At 40.7% G+C, this 20,688-nt stretch overlaps 1 protein-coding gene across 1 annotated transcript in view; it reads left to right on the plus strand.

The window, feature by feature from the left end:
* The first annotated feature begins 4,462 nt into the window (after positions 1–4,462).
* LOC139692150 (cholecystokinin receptor type A-like) overlaps positions 4,463–20,688 on the plus strand; it is a 54,813-nt gene continuing 38,587 nt past the window's right edge. Inside the window, exon 1 of the mRNA XM_071590207.1 lies at positions 4,463–4,740. Within this exon, the coding sequence (XP_071446308.1) occupies positions 4,463–4,740 (278 nt within the window). The remainder of the gene's footprint in view (positions 4,741–20,688) is intronic.

Genomic DNA, 20,688 nt, shown 5'->3' on the forward strand with positions numbered 1-20,688 from the left:
AAGATAACCCCATATACGTTACATTTATCTTTTTGTACTTACTGCTGCCCAGTTATAAATTTACATTCATCCATTTAATTCTCTCGTCTATCCTCCTAGTCATGTGGTCTGTTTGATTTCCTTTTCTTATTAACCATAATCATAGTTCAGATTGCGATTTTCGATATTCATTTCTCGATATTCTCCTATTTTTCTTCTACTAATATCACATAAACTATAAACGCAGTAATCAACCCGAAGGTCGATTTGGTAGGTGATGGTAGAGTTCACCCAGTACTAAGCACGACGGCGTGTGAAATTCACACATCAGGGTAGGAGGGCCAGTTCCTTTCCCTGTGCCGGTTATGGTTTCCCAGGAAGAGCTGGTACCCGAAAAATCACTTTAGCTTGGGTGGAGCTGCACGTGCCCAGAGAGGCTTGCCCGGGAATCGAACCCGGGGCCCTCTGGTCAGTACTCCAACACTCTACCCCATGGACTACCGCGACCCGTTAATAATAATTGAAATGTATCCCGAATGTCTCCGGATGCCCTTCGGGCATAGCATGTCAGTCGTAACCAAAATCCCGGCAAAAACTGGACTTCTGGTTATGCCTCACATGACTAAATTCTTCGTATTTACAGTCTTGCTTTAATTTAATAATTGTATGTCTTTCCTCTCTTGATTCCTCTTTTAAATTTTAGGCAGGGAAGTGGATGGTAGCTGTACTTCTCTCCCTTTACTTCCCGCAGTCTCAACGCCAATCAGCTTGACTGAAATCATCGATAGTGAGCTCACTTTGGTTCTCCTTTGAAGATGCCTTATGTGCTCAAATCTTTCAGAATGCGTCTTTGCTCCTTAATTATCTGCAAGTTTCGGGATAAATAAATGTGATATTACATTCATTCGTCTTGTTTACCTGTAGGACTGGCATCAACGCAAAATTGACATATTTAAATATTCTATATTTTATATTATATTTTTAGTACCCTATAAGCCACCGCTAGGGTGTATGGCAGGGGGTGAATACACACCACACTAATTTTGACCAGAATATGTTTAACCCTACCACGGTCGGACTGATTATTCTGATCCCTCATCGTTCATGGAAAAAATGACATCTTCAATCTACCTGTTCTCTCTATCTCTCTCTCTATCTCTTATCTCATCAATCTCTCTAATATTATTGATATACATCAACTCATATTCTTAAATCACGTAATTTTTGGATTTTATAGACTCAACACATACTAAAAATATCGAACCTTTTTTGCCTTCGCCTTTTGTAAATTCCACTAATAGACTATAATTTCAAACAGAAGTTCAGGCCATCAATTTGATTGGTCAAGACAACGATTTATTTTCCAGTAAAACATATAATATTTCGTAAAAAAAGAACACGACATCCGCGATCTGTGTCAAAATGGACTGCAGTTTCTCAGTTGACAGTAGTGCGAAATGATGCAGCTGGGTGATTTTAGAAGTCTAGTTCCGCATTCGCTACAGAAAAATCGATTTAAGTGACAGCCAAGATAAAATAAAAATCTATGAATCGTTTATTGAGCTTCATAGACCGCATCGATAAACATAAAAACAGGTTAGGCCTAAAAATTAAAATTCTACAACTTATGGAGTGCACGTGGGACCTAAGATTTTAATTTTCCGGGAAAGGAACACATATATGCATATAAATTTAAAATATAATAATGCCAGCAATTCGGACAGGGATCTACTGTAAATTGATCGTGTTACAACTTTGAGAAGCGTTCCGTTTTGAACAGCCGTCACTCGTCAACATCTCGAAATTTGAAAGAAAAAGACGTGGCGAAACGGACTTCCTTGCAGCATGCATGTTTATTTATTTCACACCCGCTATCCATGCTCGACACAATAACCCCTCTCCCCCTCTATGCCTTATCCCTTCACCCCTCTATTCCTCCCTCCCCAGCTTCCTGCCCATATATGCATGCCTTGGAGAAAAATATTTCCTGATGATAACATGGAAGCCTCGCTACAACGAAAGCAATTGGTCATACATACAATTCGTGCACTCAAAAATGCATTCAGTCTTGCATTTTAACTTATATGCGGTTTTACCCTTACTTCCCTAGCGTCACGTCAACAATTAGCCTCGTAAATCCAAACCGGATGCAGTATTACTATCTAACCTACCAAACTACAGAAAAGGTTGCGGGCGCGATTGCTATATTCCACTCAAGGATTACATATAAGAGTTATAAGAGGTTCCTAAATTTGGCCTTGGGAGCAGCTGCAAATTAAGCCTTCTACCACTCGAAAATCTCACTCGAGAAATTGTTCCATTTCTATAATTTTGATACATCATTCCGGATAGTAATCAACGCTTCAAAAACTAAGATGTGCATATTATGAGTGAGATCAATACGCGCCTCCACGAATCTTCATGTTAGAGTTTTAATAGCATTTGCGGAGATTTCACCTTTGACTCTTAGACGGTGACATCCACTTTCGTGCTTACTCACGCAGAAGAACAACATTAAAAGACGCATGACCTTCATTTCCGTAGCGGAACACAAACTCAAAAATCATGCACGGGCCATGTGCAGCCGATTGACATGCCTAGACTGGTCAGATCTTTGATTTTCCCTGGTAACAATCAACCTTTACACTTTAAAACTATCTACTTCAGGCTTCAATTAGAGGAGTGGGTGATAGATTTCATTTTAAATAAAGATACTTTAGGTTTATAGAGGGTTTAAAAAATTTACCATCACACTCATCACCGGGATACGTTACAAATAATGTGTCTTAAATGGTATTTTATTCCTAAAACCTTTGATTTCGGAGAAGTTTTACATTGACATATCTTTGAGAACATTAATCCTGCTGGTTCGCCAATACGCTTTCCATTCACGGATGGAATGGTAATGGGGGGCCAGTGAAATAAACTGCTTTCTAATCGTTTCGATTTCTGAATTGTGAAGTAAATTAAAATGAAAATTGTCTAAAATCCCCAATATTACCTCATCTCTTAGTTTATTTAACCCCATGAACACACCCCATCCTCCTCACTCATGCTATCGCTCAAAGAATAACAATTCCTGTTCGAGACGCATTTCATCCAACAAAGTCATTCCTCACGGTAATTCATAATATCATTGTATTATTAATAGCTATCAGGTACCTCCCACGTCTGAGAAATCCTCAGCAATTGCCCATGTTCGGAATGTTTCTAGTCACGCAAAGGCCTTTTAATGATACGAGTACACTGTATTTAAACCTCGGTAACGAAATAATTTTATACTGAGGGATTTTATTGTGGCGACTTTTGCGATAATTGGACCGAGACTGATAGCACTTATCTGAAATGATTAAGAGGTGCGGTGAAAAAGAATTCGACCGGTGAAAGTGAAAGTTTGTCATCACGTAATTAAAACGCGTGTACTATATAGGGGACTTGATATGTTTCAAGCAAGAAGAGCATCTGCAGTCCCTTTCAGCATCATCGTCGACATTTCTGACACCTCTACCCCCCTCCACCCCCCACAACCCTCTACTTCCCCCCTCCTAAGAAGTCAACCCAACATCCAGCGCACCACACCATTCAATTGTTTATACTCCTTAAAAAACCCCCTCTCCCCCCTCGGGCCATCTTACTTCCCCATCCCATCCAGCCTCCCATCAACGCTCTCCCTCCCTCGCCCATTCAGCTTCCCCACGCCCCCACACCGCGATCTCAATCTCCGCCCCCCCCCTCCTTCGCCCCCACTCCTCTCCCTCTTCTCTTTTAAGCGCCGCCGACCGGCTCGGCGGTTGCCTTTCCTCGTTTTCTCGGGAAAGGGAGCGGAAGCGTCGCCACGCCGCGGGCGCCTCGACGCTGCCGAACCAGCAGCCAAGATCACCCCGACGCCAGATCGACGGGCCGCGCCGGAGAGTACCAACCCGGGCCCCTGCGCCGAATATTTTCTTTCCCGTCAATCACTCCCCGCCATCGAATCTTCCGACCGTGTCCCCGTCACAATCAAAACCCATATCCCCGCGATTTTTTTCTTCACCGTTAAAGAGAGGGGAAAAAGTATTTACTCCTACTACCCCCTCTCCCTCTCTACCCCTCTTGTTTTTCTAGCACCCTTTCCGTAAAACCCCCTCAACGGACCGCAGCAACTACCCAGCGCACCCTGTGTTCTTTTCGTCGAGAGGGAGTTCACTTCAGGAGGGTGGTTCGCTACACCGATGCCGCCCCAAGGTGTCCGCGTAACGTTCCGCGGAGGGAAATCGCGCGGGGTGGAATCGGGAGGAGGCGGTGGAACTCAGGCCTCGACCACTTAAGGAAAGGAGTCCGCCCGAGAAGAGGGGGGGAGCTAAGGGACCCACTCACGAAGCTTCCAGGACGAAGCGGAAGGTCAGCGTCCGGACGTTCCCGGTCCGTTTCGCCGTCGAGTAAGGAGGGTCGCTCACCCCATCCCTTCGTCCACCCTCCCGTTCTCCCTCGCTCCCCACGCGCCATGGATGGTGAGGACGGAGTGGTCCAGATGGGAGGCCCCACGGCCGCGGCCTTCTCGCCCTCAACCCCACCGGCCCTCCACGATGCCTCCGCCACGTCCTCCGCCGTCGTCAAGTTCTTCGTGGCGGATCCAGAGGAGCTCCTCAAGCCGTGGAAGGTCAACTCGGCGTTTGTGCCCATCGTGAGCACGCACGCCTTCACTTTCATCTTCGGCACCGTAGGCAACGGTCTCGTGGTCGCTGCCATGGGGTGCCAGGCGAGGCCCAAGAGCGCCACCAGGTGGGGACACCCTGAATTCGAACCTCATTCCCCCTCTTCCCACACAACCACCACTCCCGCAGCCAATCTTGTTTTGACTCATTGCAAAATCGGTGGATTTAAAATGTTTGGCGTGGACAGACGAATTACCCTATTTTTCTCCTAAGTTTGGTCTAGGATGGGGTGCAGGGATACCAGTTTTCATGAATTTAAATTGTGACTGAAAAATTACAAATCATGTCGGAATGCTAAAAAAATGAGACTCAGTCCAGTTGTAGCGTGGGGGCCGAGCTTTTATAGGGCTTGGCTGCTTACGAGGGGCATATATTAGCGTACATGGAGTCACGGCTACTCACATGATTTACTTGGGTACAAATTCGATTGACACCTTTTGCTCAAGACTGGTCGATCAAACCCAGCTCTAGGTGCAAGAATACGTTCGGTGAAGAGCAAAAAGTAACAGAAACTAAAATTTTCTGAAATTAGTTTTATCTCACCAGGCAGCACGTTTCGAACCACCACTTTGAGAAGCCCTCATTTTGATTACTTATGTTGTGACGAGTACTTTTGGGGTTCGTGTCAACTAGGTCACTTTCTGCAATCCTATAGATCTTGTCCTTCACATGGTTTGTTTTCCTCCTGCTAGTGAGGGTACCGAACTCACAGCGCACGTGCCGCTCTTGTCATACTGGAAAGCCTTGCTCGTCACCCGACTATATGATGGGCCAAATATCCGCACCCAAATGCGGATATGGCCGCAATGAAGTCCTACGTTTGTTTACACCCACTGAATGACCGTCGAAGTGGCAGGTTTTATTGGTTTCATCAACTCTGATGGATTGGCGGCAAATTCAAGGGTCATCAGCAACCGTCTTCCGGTGGTTGTCTCTCCCTGGCGGCGGATTCGAGGGTTAATAACAACCGTCTCCGCGAGATCGAATTCTTGGCCGCGGGAATCGAAGAAATAATCAAACAAACTATGCGTCAAACAAACTATGCGTTAAGAGGGAAGAAAGAAAACCGTGTGCCGTATTTATTGAAAAACGTACGATCAGCGTAATTAAAACATTACTCTTTTCAAGGGGAGGGAATTTAACGTCACATGCACTATCCCGCTTCAATCTTGAGTTGAATACATTTTATTATTCGGCTGTTACAGTGGTCATACTGTTTCGGAGAGTAGTTGTTGCGCCTCGGTGGAAGTTCCTATTTTTTAAGCGGGCGTGAAATCACTGATTGATCGTGAAACCAATTCTTAAATACAATACGAATGGAAAACTTTGCCGTCGCACTCATTCCAGTTATTTTCCCAAATAATTTCCAAGCCAAAAAGGACACGCAGGCAATTGCACTCGGAAATGTTTTTGCGCACGTGTACCGCTCGCAAGCGAAATCTGTTGGGGCTCAATGCAGTATCAATTTAGCATAAGGATCCGTTAAGTTTATGTGGAGTGTTTGACAAAGACGTAAAGATCTTTTACGTATTTTTACTTTTGGATGCCTTCAAGACAAAAATGCTTATCGTGGTTTCTTCAAGGACTCCTCTTAGCGTCTGAAAAAGTATACACTCACACCAATTTGAAAGAGGAATCAATCACTATGAGAGTAAAAGGAATGGCTGTATGCTCACAGATCGTGGTTGCCTTTTCGAATCACTCAAGGAAATGGATGATCCATTTTCCATTTCCAGGTGGAGGAAATTTAATTAGCTGCCACATGCGTCATATCCTTCTCTTGCACATTACTAATAATAATTAGGGAGTATGGAACAGGACAAATATCCGTTAAGCTGCGGGACCACAAAACATTTAACGACTGTAATGAATAACTGATCGTAGCATTTTCCACTTGATAAAATTTATTTTACAACCTGGTTTCGGTGTATTACATCTGAAACGCATCGTACGATGTAATGCATCGAAACCCGGTCGTAAAATAAAGATGATACCAAGTGGAAAAGTGCTACGATCAGTTATTCATTATGTTCGACTTCCACCACATCACGCCTGGAGCTTCTCAATTGGTTATTCGACGACTGGTCTGGTTCAACTCAAAATTAAGTACCTAAACGCCCAAATGCACGTTTCTTTGGTTAGTAAAATCACTTGATTTACATCATAAGTAGCAGCTCTACACTCCATTTGAAAGCTTAATACTAGTATCGAATTGCAAAGCAAACATGAAACTACAAAATGTTAATGATTCAATTAACACGCGAATCAGCGGCAAAAAATGAACAACTGTTTAAGAAGTTAAAGAACTTATTGGATGAATCAAATCATCAAGGATTGTAAAGGACTCGTCAACTCTGGACAATATTTCCTGAGCCTCGAATAGTTTAAATCCTCGCCGGACGCTCAGCGTGCTGCAAGCAAGGTGCCAACACCAGCAGGAGCAGGGACCGTAACATACTTGAATGATCCAAACACATCCACGAATCGATTCCAGAATCTCGGGCTTGGGAGGCTAATAGAAAGACACCAAAGTAATCCAATCAGCAACGGATCGCCTTTATTGACTCGAGAGCAGCGTCCTGGATCTCATTCTCTGAGGGACGCTTAACAAAGGGTCTTTCACGAGTAGCTCTAGCATTGGCTAGAGCTACTCGTGAAAGACCCTTTGTTACTCGTAATTCCTTTCCAAAAGTAAGCAGTCTTGTGTACAACATGGTCCCCTGTCGTGATTTATTCGTACGTAATGGTCCCCGATTGTGTGCAAGCTTCCCTACCGGTGAGCGCTGAAGGAATCACCTTCGGACACTCTCACTTTAATTATACAGATGCAAGTGTTTGAATTCATGACTTCAACGGCTGTAACGTTCAATATTTAATAAAACTAAAATGGCATCTTGGAGAATTTCATGTGATAGATTAATAAAATTTTTTATTACTGTTTATGGCTAACCGATGCTATATGGCATCCAACGATTAGAAATGCCTTGATTTGAAAATAAAACCTCTTTGACGGGGAGTGGACTAAAGTGATAACTCAATTTTATTTCTCATCGACATGTAATTTTCTTTTAGCACGAAGCATACAATTCATATTCACCATAATATTTGCATTTAGTACGCCAAATATAAACGTACTGGTTTTTATGTCATCGTAACTTTTTTTGTCCCATTAGTGCTCTTACGGGTAGACATGTACACACGTAGGACAGTAGGAGTTTTTTTCGCCTCATGTCGGAAAGAGGTGTGGACGACAAAGGTTGGAAATTATATTAAAATGGATCGCATTGGACTGAAAAATTCATTGGGAATATTCAGAGAAATATTGCAACCGGAACCTTGTCGAAAACATTTTATCAAAATTTTAAAATTAAAATAATTCTAATCTGAGCTTGTGCTAGCAGCACGAAAGCATTGGATATAAATAAATTATATTGTGCACGAAAGCTATTAACTGTTTAGTCTCGCATATTGGTAAAATAATCAAGAGGAAGGAATTTTATCCCGCTTCCAAAAATTTGCGGATCGATGACGAAGCGAAAAGATATTCGGAATCATCTGCTTGCGTTTATGCAAGTCGATTTTCCCCACTTGGCAAATATTCTCTGAGAAATTATTTCCTGAGCCAGGCGATTCAAAGGCGTGAACTATGCTAACATCTTTTCCCTCCGATTGGTCTCGAAACCTCTTCCTTCGCAGTTTGTGGGCCACTCCGAATTTTTCAACATACCACACGCGTTTACCGCTGATCGATATCTTCAACTGGATGAGATAACTTCAAAGGAAATCATCTGTGAAGTCAAAATACTATTCTGAGCCTCGGTAGATGCTAGTCCAATGAAAACAGCGCCAGCGCTGACTTGAAGAGGAAGAAAACGATTTGACTATTAGAAGTGATGATTAGAAACTCGAGCACTGAAAACAAGGTTCTCAATCTCTTATTTTAAATCTTACTATGGTGAAATGTATACCTAGCTGCGAACCTATTGACTACTTTGTTTGATCTGATTACGTCTGTTATTCATAAAACAAGCGACTATTATTTATTTATTATTATATTTTTGGGAGAAATAATTTAAAATGCAAAAATAGGTACCAACAAATATCCTGCAATACTTACATGTTCGCTTGACTGGCAAGTATTTTCCTGCCTATGGCTAACATTTCTTTCGTTCGTCATCATACCACAAAACCTCTTATCCTCTCAGCCTCCTATGCTCCTGGATACATGAGACTTTTATGGGAAGTTTCATATTTAAATTGATTTATGTTCTGTGCACAGTAGGTGAAGCGTTAATGATTTTACTGCCTGCATATAATCAAGGTTGAAGACGAATAGTCGGCTTGCATATTAGGGTTGCAGCAATATTGCCTTTCCAATTTAAATCGGAATTAACCCGCTATGTCACTGTCTTTCAGTACTCAAATACCTCACTGAGACTACTTACATTTTATGTATTCATATTTCTTATTGTGACATCTATGAATATTCCTTTTTAAATTTTTGTTTCGCTCCTATTGCTAAGAGGTTTATCTCACCAATTACGAACGCATACATTTTGTGCTTCATTCATCACTTCTGAACACATTCTTCGTGATACATATTTACAAATTCGAGTTCTTAAAAACACGTAAACTAAGCAGCCTTACTTCATGCATTCTAAAATGTTTTTTTCACGAGGAGAAACTATTGATTCAAGTTAATAAGGATAAGAAACATATAATTCTTTAAAAAAAGCAGATTTTTTGAAAGAATTATATGTTTCTAATGAACATAACGCTAAGCTTCCAACATGATCAAAGCGTCATTATCTCTGTGTATTTCAGCTATATGTACGTCTTAACCGACCTTTAACTTAGGAGTTTCCTGTAACTTCGTGCATACCTGTCAATGACATCTAAATGTTTATCAGCGTGAACGTTTAGTTCCACTGCTGAGATTACTTCAAGAAGGAGTGCAAACGGATGTTTAATGCTCATATCATGCCGCACCTCTTTCAAACTAAGGTGCTTTCTTTCCTTTCAATCTAAATTGGAAATGAAAAAGTTACTTTAATTACTAATTATTAATTAAGCAAATCCCCCGAGGTAACAAATGATCATATAAATGTTAATTAGGCGATTAAAGACTCATTTAGAGAGTTTTAACCAGAATTCATTCATCTTAAACCTTTTACGCGTATTCTGTAAAACCTAAATCGAAAGCTAAGATGGCCATGCTTTCCGTTTCTATGAAAATATTTGAAGATAAGACATACTCTGAAATTTACAAAATGTATTACAATATTTCCAGGACATCTTATGGGCTATTTTGTAAAAGTTCATTTATTTATTTATTTAAGTACCCTGCAAGCCACCGCTAGGGTGTGTGGCAGGCAGTGAATACACACCAGACTAATTTTTACCCGAATATGACTCTACCGCGGTCGGACAATGTTTTTCTGATCCCTTATCATTTGTGGAAAAAATGACATCTTAAATCTATCTGTTCTACACTTGTTCTCTCTAACTTTATTGACAAGATCTCTCCTACCGTAGTACGATGGAGGTAATAATACATTTTCAACATCATCGCTAAAGAGACGTCCTAGCAATTTATGCAAGAGATTTAATCTGTAATTTAACCTTCACTCCGTGAGTGATTCCCAGCCTAGCTCGTCTAATATTTTGGATACGCTACTAACTATATCATAATAACGTTTTATAAATCTAGCTACTCAACGCTGCACGCGATCCGATTCGGCAATTAATTCCACTTCGTGAGTATCCCATATACTAGCAGCATATTCTAAATGAGGCCTAAGGAGCGAAAGATAACATTTCTCTTTGATCTTTTCATCACATTTACCCAGTATTCTTCTAATAAATCCTAATTATTTGTTAGCTAGTCCACATATTTCCCGTGTGTGTTTCGCCCAGGAGAGGTCGTGAGTGAGGGTAATGCCCAGGTATTTAATTGAGTCTACACATTCCATTTCGGTGTTCTCGATGCAATAGGCGTTCGGAAGAGAATTGCTCTTAAGTAGAGCAGGTGCAGCATCTCAAGCAATTAGGCAATAAGTAGTATCAAATAAGAGGGTCAAAATGTCGTATCTACTCATGTCAGGAAAAAATGGAGCTGCTCTATGTTATGGAAAATGATGGAGGAAACGGGTTGGAGAAAAAAATATAACTGGAGCGAATGAATTGGTGGGTAAGAGTGTTAAATCGATGCAGGTAATACCATCAAAACACACGAAATGGATTAATGAGATATTTATTGACTTCGAAATGCATGATAAAGAATGCGATATAAGGGACCACACTAAATAAATTCAGGAGAGGGCGGAAGATAACAGGCATTATGGAACACACGTTATGGAACATTGTGGAGGTTGGTGACAGGGTCCATAGAAAATGATAATATTTGCGAAAAAGTCGTTAGTTTTATATTATATGCCCTTAAAATATAGCAGATGGACCAGAATGTACCTACACCGGTTAGAATGCCTAGTATTGGACCAAAATGTGGACAAGGCCAAAATTTAATTCCATGTATGAATTTGTCGGAATTAGATAATACGAGTATGAAGTCCTTCTGTGCAGGATTTCCGAACAAATAAACTTAAATAAACTTATAAACATATATGAATTACCAGAAATTGAGGCATGAAATCTTGGGTCATTCATACTTTTAATTCTTCCTGTAATTACGGGCCATCGGCTGAACAAAAGTGATCTCTCAAGTGTAGATCCATGTTCATTAAAGCTGAAAGAGAAGAGTTCTGTTCTGTCGATTTATCCGATATTTTTAAAATGATTGTTCATTCAATAATTTTTTTATTTTAAATTATTACTGTACATTTTATACCCTATTTATATCATTATATAAATATGAGAGAACAATTAATGCTTTCCTCTGGAAGCCAGTGGTAGGAGAAAGCAACTTTAGTCTTATGAAATAGCCGCACATTATCTTTATCAAGTCTCGGTCGTGAAAACTGGATGAAAACGCGATGGAGAGAATTATGTCCGATACAAATAGGGTGTCGAAGGAATTTAGGCTTTTGGGGAGCGCCTGGTCCGAGGTGGTCGACAGCATGGGTTCCCGTCTGCACGCAAACGGCCATTCCACAGCTGACGTTATATATCCGGCATTTCATAACAACGATGCTCTACGGCTGAGATAGATCATATCTGGTTCTCTCGTTCCCATTCTTAGACTCGCCGTGCAAGTTCATAACCGGATAATTTATCACCGGAAGTGGAATCGAATTTAGATGGGTATGAAAATCACACGACGCATGATCGAAATTATCTTCCGGAATCTTCCATGGCTCAAACCATTACGTATTCAAGCGTGGAGTCGAAACATTCTTTCTCTTACTGAGTTCGTGAAGCAGAAGTGTGATTATACGTTCTTAGCAATGCCAAATGTAATTATAGAACAACTTAAAATGACATTATGGAAATTGTTCAGGCACGCTGAGCATATCATATATGGACCTAAGTTGGCTAAAAAGATTTCAAAGAAATAGCCTCTTACTTAATAAAAGCTTCGAATAATTATGCTTTAACTAATTCCATACCAGTTACGAAATATATATAATAATGGGTATGAAAATATGCTGCTAATGTTTGTTTCTCAGTGGAGTACAATCGAAAGTAAACAAATATTTTCTATATTATTGAAAATCTCCAGCAAGGTAGATTCAAAAAGCCGTCTGGGAAAAATGTGGGACAACAAATGAATGAATAACAATAATTAGATCTCTTCCTTTCAAATATTTTTGTTAAAGCGATTATTTTCTAAAGATTGAATTGTTTCCATAATATGATGGCAAATGGATAGGAACGCAATACAAAATTTTACAGATACCTAAAACACCACTAAACTTATCGCATCATTGACCGAAACGAAAATTCAATCGATTTTATGATTGTCATATATCCGGTTGCGCAAGCGGTTGAAACTGCAAATGAGCTCTTTAAGGTTTTAAGCGAATCTCTTATTATACCTACGCCACCTTTCCTCTGATTGCATCGACATTAATCTATTTGCCTGTGATAAGTAAAGATATGGGCGACAACTGTTTTTATCGAAAACATTCAAATTTTCCAAAACTAACCAATGAAACAAAGGCGTAATTAATGGGAAAGAATTACGTTAATAGATGAATTAAGAATTAATTCATCTATTAACACAGTATTTTTTATCTTACAAGTTCTCTGGAGGGACTTCAGAATCAGCTTTGAAGATTTTCAGAGAAAATTAAAGGGGACTTTTTTTTGGAGATATTGGGTCAGCTTTCAGCAGCTGTAGAGGCATGGTGGGAGAGAAGGTTTATGGGAAAAATACAAATGAGGTAAGAAAGGTGGACGCAGAGCAGACTGTGATAGAGGGGAGAACGCGAGGCAAACGAGGTAGGAGGAAGGAAAGATGACATGACATGTTGAACGAGATGAAGGGACGTTGAGTGCTTAGTGTAGGGTGTGAGGCTGTGAGTTGTTAGGCGAGGCTTAGAAATTTTGCGGTGGTCAGGCAGTGCCCATCAAAACTTGACTTAACTGGTAGACCACCATCATTAATTACGACAAAAATCAATACAGAAATATTGAGCTTAATGCCATTCGGTATCATGTTCAACAATCATTTTGGGGCACTTTTCAGAATTCCGGATTCGAAATTAAACAAAATTAAATGGGATTTTGGCCTGCTTTTTGGGAATTCAGCCCATCGTGCATCAAAGCCATGGACTCTGGCCATCATACAATGTCGGGTCTAGTCAAACGTGACTGACTTGTCGGCTAAATTTACACACCGAACTTACATGACGGCCGTATTTATGTCAGGGACGACCTGGTATTGCCGGAAAAAGGTCTGCAAGTCGGAGAGAGGATTCATTCTCACACAATTTCCCCAGACCTTCCCTGGCCCCCGCTTTCCCTCTCGTCCCTCCACGAGTCTCCGCCGAGGCTGTACACTAACCAAATTCGGTCCAAAGGCATGAATGGCAAACATCGTTCCTCAAGCCAATATCAAGCTCATCACCTGATAACTGCTTTCGTTCCCATTTTGTTTTCGGCTCGCGCGTAGCGATTGGGAGAGGGGGTGGGGTGTGGGGCGACTGGATTGTTACCGGATCCTCCCTAAAGTCGGCCGAGCCAGAAGGCCATGCAAACTCACACGAGTGGCCGTCAATCACGCATGCCCTAGGAGGCCGTCAATGTGAGGTTCGCCCTTCAGAAGTGGCAGCGTCTACTTTTGAATGGATGGCGATGGAGAACAGAACACTGTAAATTCTGATTCAGCATTACGGTGCCGACGCCCTGTGGAAATTCAAGGTCTTTCGATCTCAAGAATGATTGAGTGGACATCTCCATTCTTCCTCATGCGAGTACACACCAGGGACTGTGTAAAAATAAAACAATAATTACGAGTATCCGTACTTGGAAAAAGAGGGAGGCAAAAATGAACCAATAATTAACTTGCCTTCGGCTCCTTGCATATCAAAATCCAGTTTTAGTCGTGCCAGTTCAAATAGATGCGCTTATTGTTCTACATTTATTTAATTTTTAGTGTCTTAATTAAATAAATCTTAGGGCTTGTGAGCTTAATGATATTTCATTTCCTCTTCATAAGAGTTAGGTAAGGGTAAATATGATTCTCATTAACATCGGCAAATTTTATGGAAGATTTAAGGCATATCATTTTAAACATAATTATTATCCATTTTGGTTCGTGGGCTGGAAAATTGAGGTGGTTTACCGTTGCATTCCTCAATAGTGTTTTAAATGTGACACCATCACTGAAATGGCCGCCCCACTATGGTCAAATGCCTTTGTAGCCAGTCGCCTCACTGAGGAGCAGATGCTGAATGGGTTATCTTTGGTTAGCCCTGGCTCCTATCAGGCATGAGTGACCCTACCAGAAGAAATCATCACTGCTCCTGCCAGCACAGCTCTAGGGGGTCATCAGAAAATACAAGCCCCTCGAATATGTTTATGTTGTAGACCACGGGGAGAGAGATACGGTACATGGTGGGGGAGGAGAGAGGGCTATCGGGAAAAATCCAAAGGGGGCAGAAAAGTCGGATGTAGAGCATTTTGATTGGTAATGGGATGCTGAAGACGGTGAAAGAGGGGAAAATGTTTGGCAAACGAAGAAAGGGTAGGAACAGGACAGGGATGTTGGGGGGGATGAAGGGAGGAAGGAAGTCCACAGGGATGAAGAAGATAAAATAACAGATTTTCCATTTCAAGAACTAATTCGTGGTCGAAGGCTGTAATCTCTCGGAAAAGTGAGGCTGCCGCGCAGCATCAATCCGAATTCCCGTAAAATTGATTCCCGCCAGTGACTTTACAGGTCCTCAAGTTGAGCGGAGCTCTCACTTTGCAAAATCATCATCCAGAGTAAAAAAAATACATTTAAAGTTCGGCTAAGGTTCCCGTAAATTCTCTCTCAACTTTCACGTAGATTTACTGAAAAACCTAATTCATTTAAAGATTTTCCGCCTCCTGGAGAAAATTATTTTCAATTCAGAGAAAAAAATCATTTTTAAAATTTGGTGCGAAGGGGTGGGGGATGCCGTAAGAATGATCTAACTCAACGAGTCATCCTTAAAAGGAATCGGGCTATTTTACAACGCGGTCTACCAATTCCCAAATTGTAATGAAATACAAGGGATATCAATATTGTAATACCATAAGCTGTCCGATTTGTGAAGAAACGTTTTACGTATTTTAAGCATAACGTAGGTTCAGAAGGCATCCAACTTTGTCGCAGAGGATGTTGCTGCATAATAGCTGAAGGCAGCTCTCTCCACAGCCCACAAAGGAGCGTTTTGTTGCAAATATTAGTTCTGTGGACAGGAAGGACAAGTTTATTACCGCTGAAGGATTAGTTTGTTATGACGAGAAGAGAAATATGAATGGTTATAGGTGGAAGATAAAAGGTAGCTTCTCTGACGATAGCATTCACCTGGTGAACTGAGAATGTGGGATCTTGAACTGGATTCGTTCTATCTTACATTCGCAAAAGGTAACTGTGAATAACGCTATTTAAAAATTATTTGAGCACAAGATAACGTTGTTACATACTTCAAATTACACTGCAATTGGTACTACGGATAACTTGATCCTGCTATTAATACGATTCTCCAGTTATAATTAGAGGAAGGAGGTAAACATAAGCTAATTCTTTGTATTTTCTTAAATAATTATTGGAATGGATTTTTAAAATTACTTTCGGCGGTTATACGATCTTGAATCAAAGTATTTCCTTACAACTTTATCACCATCAATTTTTACATGCTGTGTATCCTTGAGTTAACAAAAAGTGAACAATAGGAGAAATACAATGGACTGAACGAAGTACAGTTTGAAACTCATTTTATAATGCGAAAATAGCACATCGCGTGATAATCAATTAACATGAAATAAATAAGAAGACGCTTATGAAATCTTAGCATGCAATATTTTTGGAGCTATCGTTACAGAGCAATAAAACGTTTCCTCCCATCAGTGGAGGGCGTTAGAGTAAAGAGGCGACACAACAATTCCTTTCCCTACGCCGAGTAATGTTAGGTTCTGATACCCAGAAAATACGAAGCTTGGACTCCGCTGAGGGTGTTCACAGGTTTGAGACCAAACCCTCCCCGAGACAAATGACTCAGTTCAGCCAATAAATTGTCATACCACTATTTTTTCATGCGTCTATTTTTTTTACATTTTATCTCACGGATGTTTTAAAGAAATATTCATAATAATTGCTGCAAGTTTTACCGTGAAAAAATTGTGGTCTTCTCGGCTAGCAGAAAATGTGATGAATGTGCATACTCGACTCGTTTACTTGAATGTAAGAAGGAGGTATGTACCAGGAGGGCTATGTTACTTTACTCCGATGCATCGCTTTATCTTGCAGTTCCCGCGCTTTGCGCTCAAATTTGATTGCCTTCTGAACGAAAGTAGCAATCCGTGCATGCCGGTTTGTTGAGTGGGGAAGGGCGTAACGGTTCCGGTATTATTTTTCAAATTAATTGCTCTCTCTCTCTCCCATGAGTGGTTTTTCTGTTATGTGATAAATTACCTCGGAGACGTCGGCTGGCTATGCAGTTACTATATTTTACGGCCCATTTCGCCGATTACGGAAAATATATTCGGTCGTATCACTTGGTTGTTAAAATGGACTGAGGGTTAAAAAATACATTAAGAAAGAAGCAGTTCCCTATTTCCCGATCGATCGTTCATAAACGATCGTGGTCCTTCAGCGCTGACAACGATTTACTCGCAAAGTTTGAGCGTTCGGGCGATTAAAAGGTGTTTGCTGGTGACAGTTACGTGTTTTTTTTAATACTTGCTACTAGTGCGATACTTATTTGAGTCATCAAATGTTCACCTACCCACGAAAGTGATTCATGTTAAGTGCTTTTCCCTCCCCTATCCACTTTCCCTCTTCGTTCTTGTACGTCACTCCCACCTCCACACAATTCTCCCGCAATCCCACCTACCCTCCACCCACTGACCACAGCCTGAATGACGTACGAGAGGCAATTCGGTCACCCGTGAGGCGCAAGAGCAACAGCAGCCCCTACCTATGCCGCCACAAATTCCTGGAGATAGTTTATAAATTTCCCTTAATGATTATTTAATTTAACAAATAGAGGTTGGGGAAACACGCGAAGATTTCGATGGGGAAAAAATTCCCCAATAAAAGAGTTAAAAAAGCGTACTTGTATATAATGATTTAGCATTATCCTTTGGAACGCAGGCCATTGATCGAAAATGGCTTTAGCTACTGGAGGATTAACGACGTCTTAACTTTCGAACAACTTTACTGCAACGTACAGTTAATCCCATTCAAAAATTCCGCATGTGTGTCTGTAAAACTATCTTTTGACAATCGAAGAAATTTTAGGGAATGATTTTAGTAGTCCCGAGGAAATGAAAATAGTCCTTTCCTACTACACAGTTTTTTTTAAAATTAATAACGTGAGCGCATTTCCACTCAATATTTGGGGAATTCCATGGATAAAGGGATGATATGTAACTAAATCTAGGCATTAAGGGACTCCTTCCGTTCGGAAGTGACAGGCTTTTCTCCATTGTTGAGAATAGCGCAGAAGACACGACGCTTATAGCATATACGGATCGATATGGATAGAATAAAGAATAAATAATATATATATATATATATTAATATATATATATATATATATATATATATATATATATATATATATATATATATATATATATATGGGTCGCGGTAGTGCAGGGTAGAGCGTTGGACTGCTGACCGGAGGGTCCCGGGTTCGATTATCGGGCGAGGCACTCTGGGCACCTGCAGCTCCACCCAAGCTATGTAATTTTTCGGGTACCAGATCTTCCTGCGAAACCATAACCGGCACAGGGAAAGGAACTGGCCCCCCTACCCTGATGTGTGAATTTCACACGCCGAATAGAGCTTAGTACTGGGTGAACTCTACCATCACCTACTAAACCGACCTTCGGGTTGATTACTGTGTTTATGGTTTATATATATATATATATATATATATATATATTTATATATATATATATATATATATATATATATATATATATATATATATATATATATATATATATATATATATATATTTACACGAAGTCTGTTCAAAAAGTATCGCGACAATGGTGTTTTTTCAAAAATTATTTATATATTCATGAATATCTATTTCGTTCCCTTAAAAGTAATCCCTATTAGATATTATACGCTTGTGCCAATGTTTTTTCCAATCCACGAAGCACTTCAAAAAATCATTTTTTGTGATCTTGCTCAGCTCCTCCTTCGATGCAGTATTTATCTCGTCAATCGTAGCTGGCGTCGTCCATTCATGGGCCTCTTCAGTTTCGGGAAAAAGAAAAAGTCATTGGGGTCAGATCTGGGGAATACGGTGGCTGCGGCATCAATAGTGTGTGGTTTTTGCCCAAACATTGGCGCACAAGTAACGATGTGTGAGCAGGGGCGTTGTCATGGAGCAAAAGCCAATTTTTGTTCCTCCAAAAATCCGGGCGTTTGTGGCAGATTGCAGGTAATTTTCCTTATTAACCGTTTTACCCTGCGACAAGAACTTATCATGCACCACACCCCTGCAATTGAAGAAAACTCTAAGCAAAACTTTCACATTCGACCGAACTTGGCGCGCTTTTTTCGGTCTTGGCTCGTCCTGCAGCTTCCATTGGGACGATTGAGCTTTAATTTCCACGTTATAATCATAATCCCATAATTTGTCACCAGTTATGACCCTCTGAAGCAAATTTTTGTCGTCGCGGACACCTCATTAGCAACGTAAATGCGTTGCTATTTTTGGTCGAAATTCAGCAATTTATGTACGAATTTCGCGGCGACCCGTATCATGCCAAAATCATTGGTAAAAATCGAATGGCAATCAATATGTTTAGGTCCTCTGCAACATCTCTAACGGTGATTCGACGATTGGTCAATACTTTTTTCTTCCCTTCATCAATGTTTTCGTCTGTTGTTGACGTGCTCGGGCGTCCGGCACGCTCTTCGTCGTTCACATCTTCTCGGCCCTCAGAGAAAATTTTGAACCAACATAAGGAGAGTGTTAGAAAATCACTATATTTTATTTTAGTTACAGTAGTTATTTTAGCAATACATAACTAGAGGAGGGTCATGGTTGGGTTATTTAGCTGAGAGGCGTTGCGAAAGTTAAGAGATAATAATAATATAAGGAAGGACTCTCTTTACGTGTATTTTTATGAATAGGATTATCATGATTAATATTTGGTAATTTACTGATTAGATAGCTTTTAGATGACCACAGACTAACTACAGGTTCATTTCTAAGCCTCAAACAAGCGAGACATGAACTGACGTCCAACAGTGTAACAAACATCGATTCCACATGCTTTCTATCGCCCTTATTTCTGTCCAACATCCCAATCGTCCTTAGCCCTAGGGGTGGCTTTCCCCACCGAGACGGGAAAGCGGGAAGAAGGGACAATAAAGTCCCAATCTTGCCCCAAAAGAAAGACGTTGAATAAAAATGAATAAATCGTTTTCATCCCTCTTAACTGCCCGCTTGCCTAACGTCCTCCCATCTATCAAATTCTTCAGCACTCCATCGCCAATCAAATACTCTCTACCCACCCTACCTGAATCCTTTGGATTTCATTCAAAAATCCTCTCCCCTCCCCCATCATGCCTGGCACTTCTTCGTTTGTATTTATTTTCCTTCATTGTATCTTTTTAAACCACACTCCTCACCCTCCACTCTCCACACCGACAGCTTAAAAGATACCTCTATTAAAATAAAATTTGAGAATAAAATTTTCTTCCACCGGTTCTTACTTGAATGCAAGCATACAATACAATGAACATTACCTTTGCTTAGACGTTAATTCTTAATTTACCTTTAATTGGTCTCACATTATCAATTAATGCACTCTTTAGAGTTAACATAACAAAATATAAACATTGTCATTAACAATAAATTTAGCACTCAGGTGCCTTTTACCGAGCAAACATCAGTCTTCTAGGTGGTTACTTCAAAGGTTTATAAAGTCTAATTCACCTTCTGAAAGGGCCTATTTTAGTCATATAAAACTTAACTTTTGGAACCTTAAACTCCCCAATCTACCAATGACGTACTTAGATATCTCAGGTTATTCTGAGCCCTTAGTTGATGCAACTCTTACAGTCGTTTCCCGCCAGTCTGAAGGGCTAACGATGATCTCACCCAGCCAAGTGGGTCGAGTGGAGACCAACCCTAAGGTCTGGGATACGAACCTCGCCTTTGGCGCCATCATCGTTCACATAAGGTATCAGCCTGAGCCGTACAAGTATGAAAGAACTGACTTCAGCCGTAGGATAACCCATGAGCCAGGCACATTCGCTGGTGATGTCGGAATGTATCGGGTTCCTGTCTTTTAACAGTAATACTGAATTAACCTACCTGTCGGGAATATTTTTTTCAGAATGGAGGTGAAAAATGTGGGTCTGAATATACAATGTTCATTACATGATGCGTGG

Source organism: Hetaerina americana, unplaced genomic scaffold, assembly GCF_022747635.1.
Source record: "Hetaerina americana unplaced genomic scaffold, ioHetAmer1.1.p SCAF_4, whole genome shotgun sequence".
In the NCBI taxonomy this organism is placed as follows: domain Eukaryota; kingdom Metazoa; phylum Arthropoda; class Insecta; order Odonata; family Calopterygidae; genus Hetaerina; species Hetaerina americana.